Source organism: Crocuta crocuta, unplaced genomic scaffold, assembly GCF_008692635.1.
Source record: "Crocuta crocuta isolate KB4526 unplaced genomic scaffold, BGI_CrCroc_1.0 C27727284, whole genome shotgun sequence".
Classification (NCBI taxonomy): domain Eukaryota; kingdom Metazoa; phylum Chordata; class Mammalia; order Carnivora; family Hyaenidae; genus Crocuta; species Crocuta crocuta.
In genome coordinates this window covers 1-600 of record NW_027546519.1, presented here as the reverse complement: position 1 = coordinate 600, position 600 = coordinate 1, and the positions used below count along the sequence as shown (strand labels likewise).

Here is a 600-nt window from a genome sequence, read left to right as displayed (position 1 = left end):
GCTCCCTCGGCTGTAGTTGCTGAGTTTGTAGGAGTGACTCCAGATGCCCTCACACAGGGCTGCGGGCGAGGGAAAGTAGGACTCAAATGTGCGGCAGGTGGCTCCAGCCGGACACTTGTTAAATCCTGCATGGGGAGAGAGGGTGGACACACACATTCAGCCCCTGGGCTCAGAGCTCATTTCTGGCCACCCCCCCTCCGGAAATCCTCACCCAACCCCAGACCCTCAGACCCCACCTGCATCTCCGCACCCCCAGGCCCTCACCTGAGCTCCAGTTCCAGCCCCTGTGCCAGTTGTTCTTACAGGTGTGGGAGGTGCGGCAGTCTTCCCACCATTGCTGACAGTCCTCTTTGCATAAGGGCACATCCAGGAAGCGTTCCTTGCGCCAGCTCTGCTTCACCTAGGAGGGCGGGGGGAGGGAGGGTTCCTCTCAGCCAGGGGCGCTGGCAGCCACAGACTTGACCTGGCAGGATGGCAGCCTGCTGGGCTGGGATGAGGGAGAGGCCTGTACCTCCTGGATCCAGGGCCCCAGATTGGGTGAGCACTCGTACAGACAGTTGTCCTGAACGAAGTGGCGCCTGCAGGTGGGCTCCATCTTGC

At 61.7% G+C, this 600-nt stretch overlaps 1 protein-coding gene across 1 annotated transcript; it reads right to left on the bottom strand.

The window, feature by feature from the left end:
* Positions 1 to 6: 6 nt before the first annotated feature.
* LOC144218992 (folate receptor beta-like) lies at positions 7 to 595 on the bottom strand (the record flags this gene model as incomplete). Its single annotated transcript, XM_077748989.1, has 3 exons — positions 7 to 125; positions 265 to 400; positions 512 to 595. Coding segments are annotated over 3 exons (339 nt in total), but the record flags the coding sequence as incomplete, so codon positions are not given.
* Between the last annotated feature and the right edge of the window lie 5 nt (positions 596 to 600).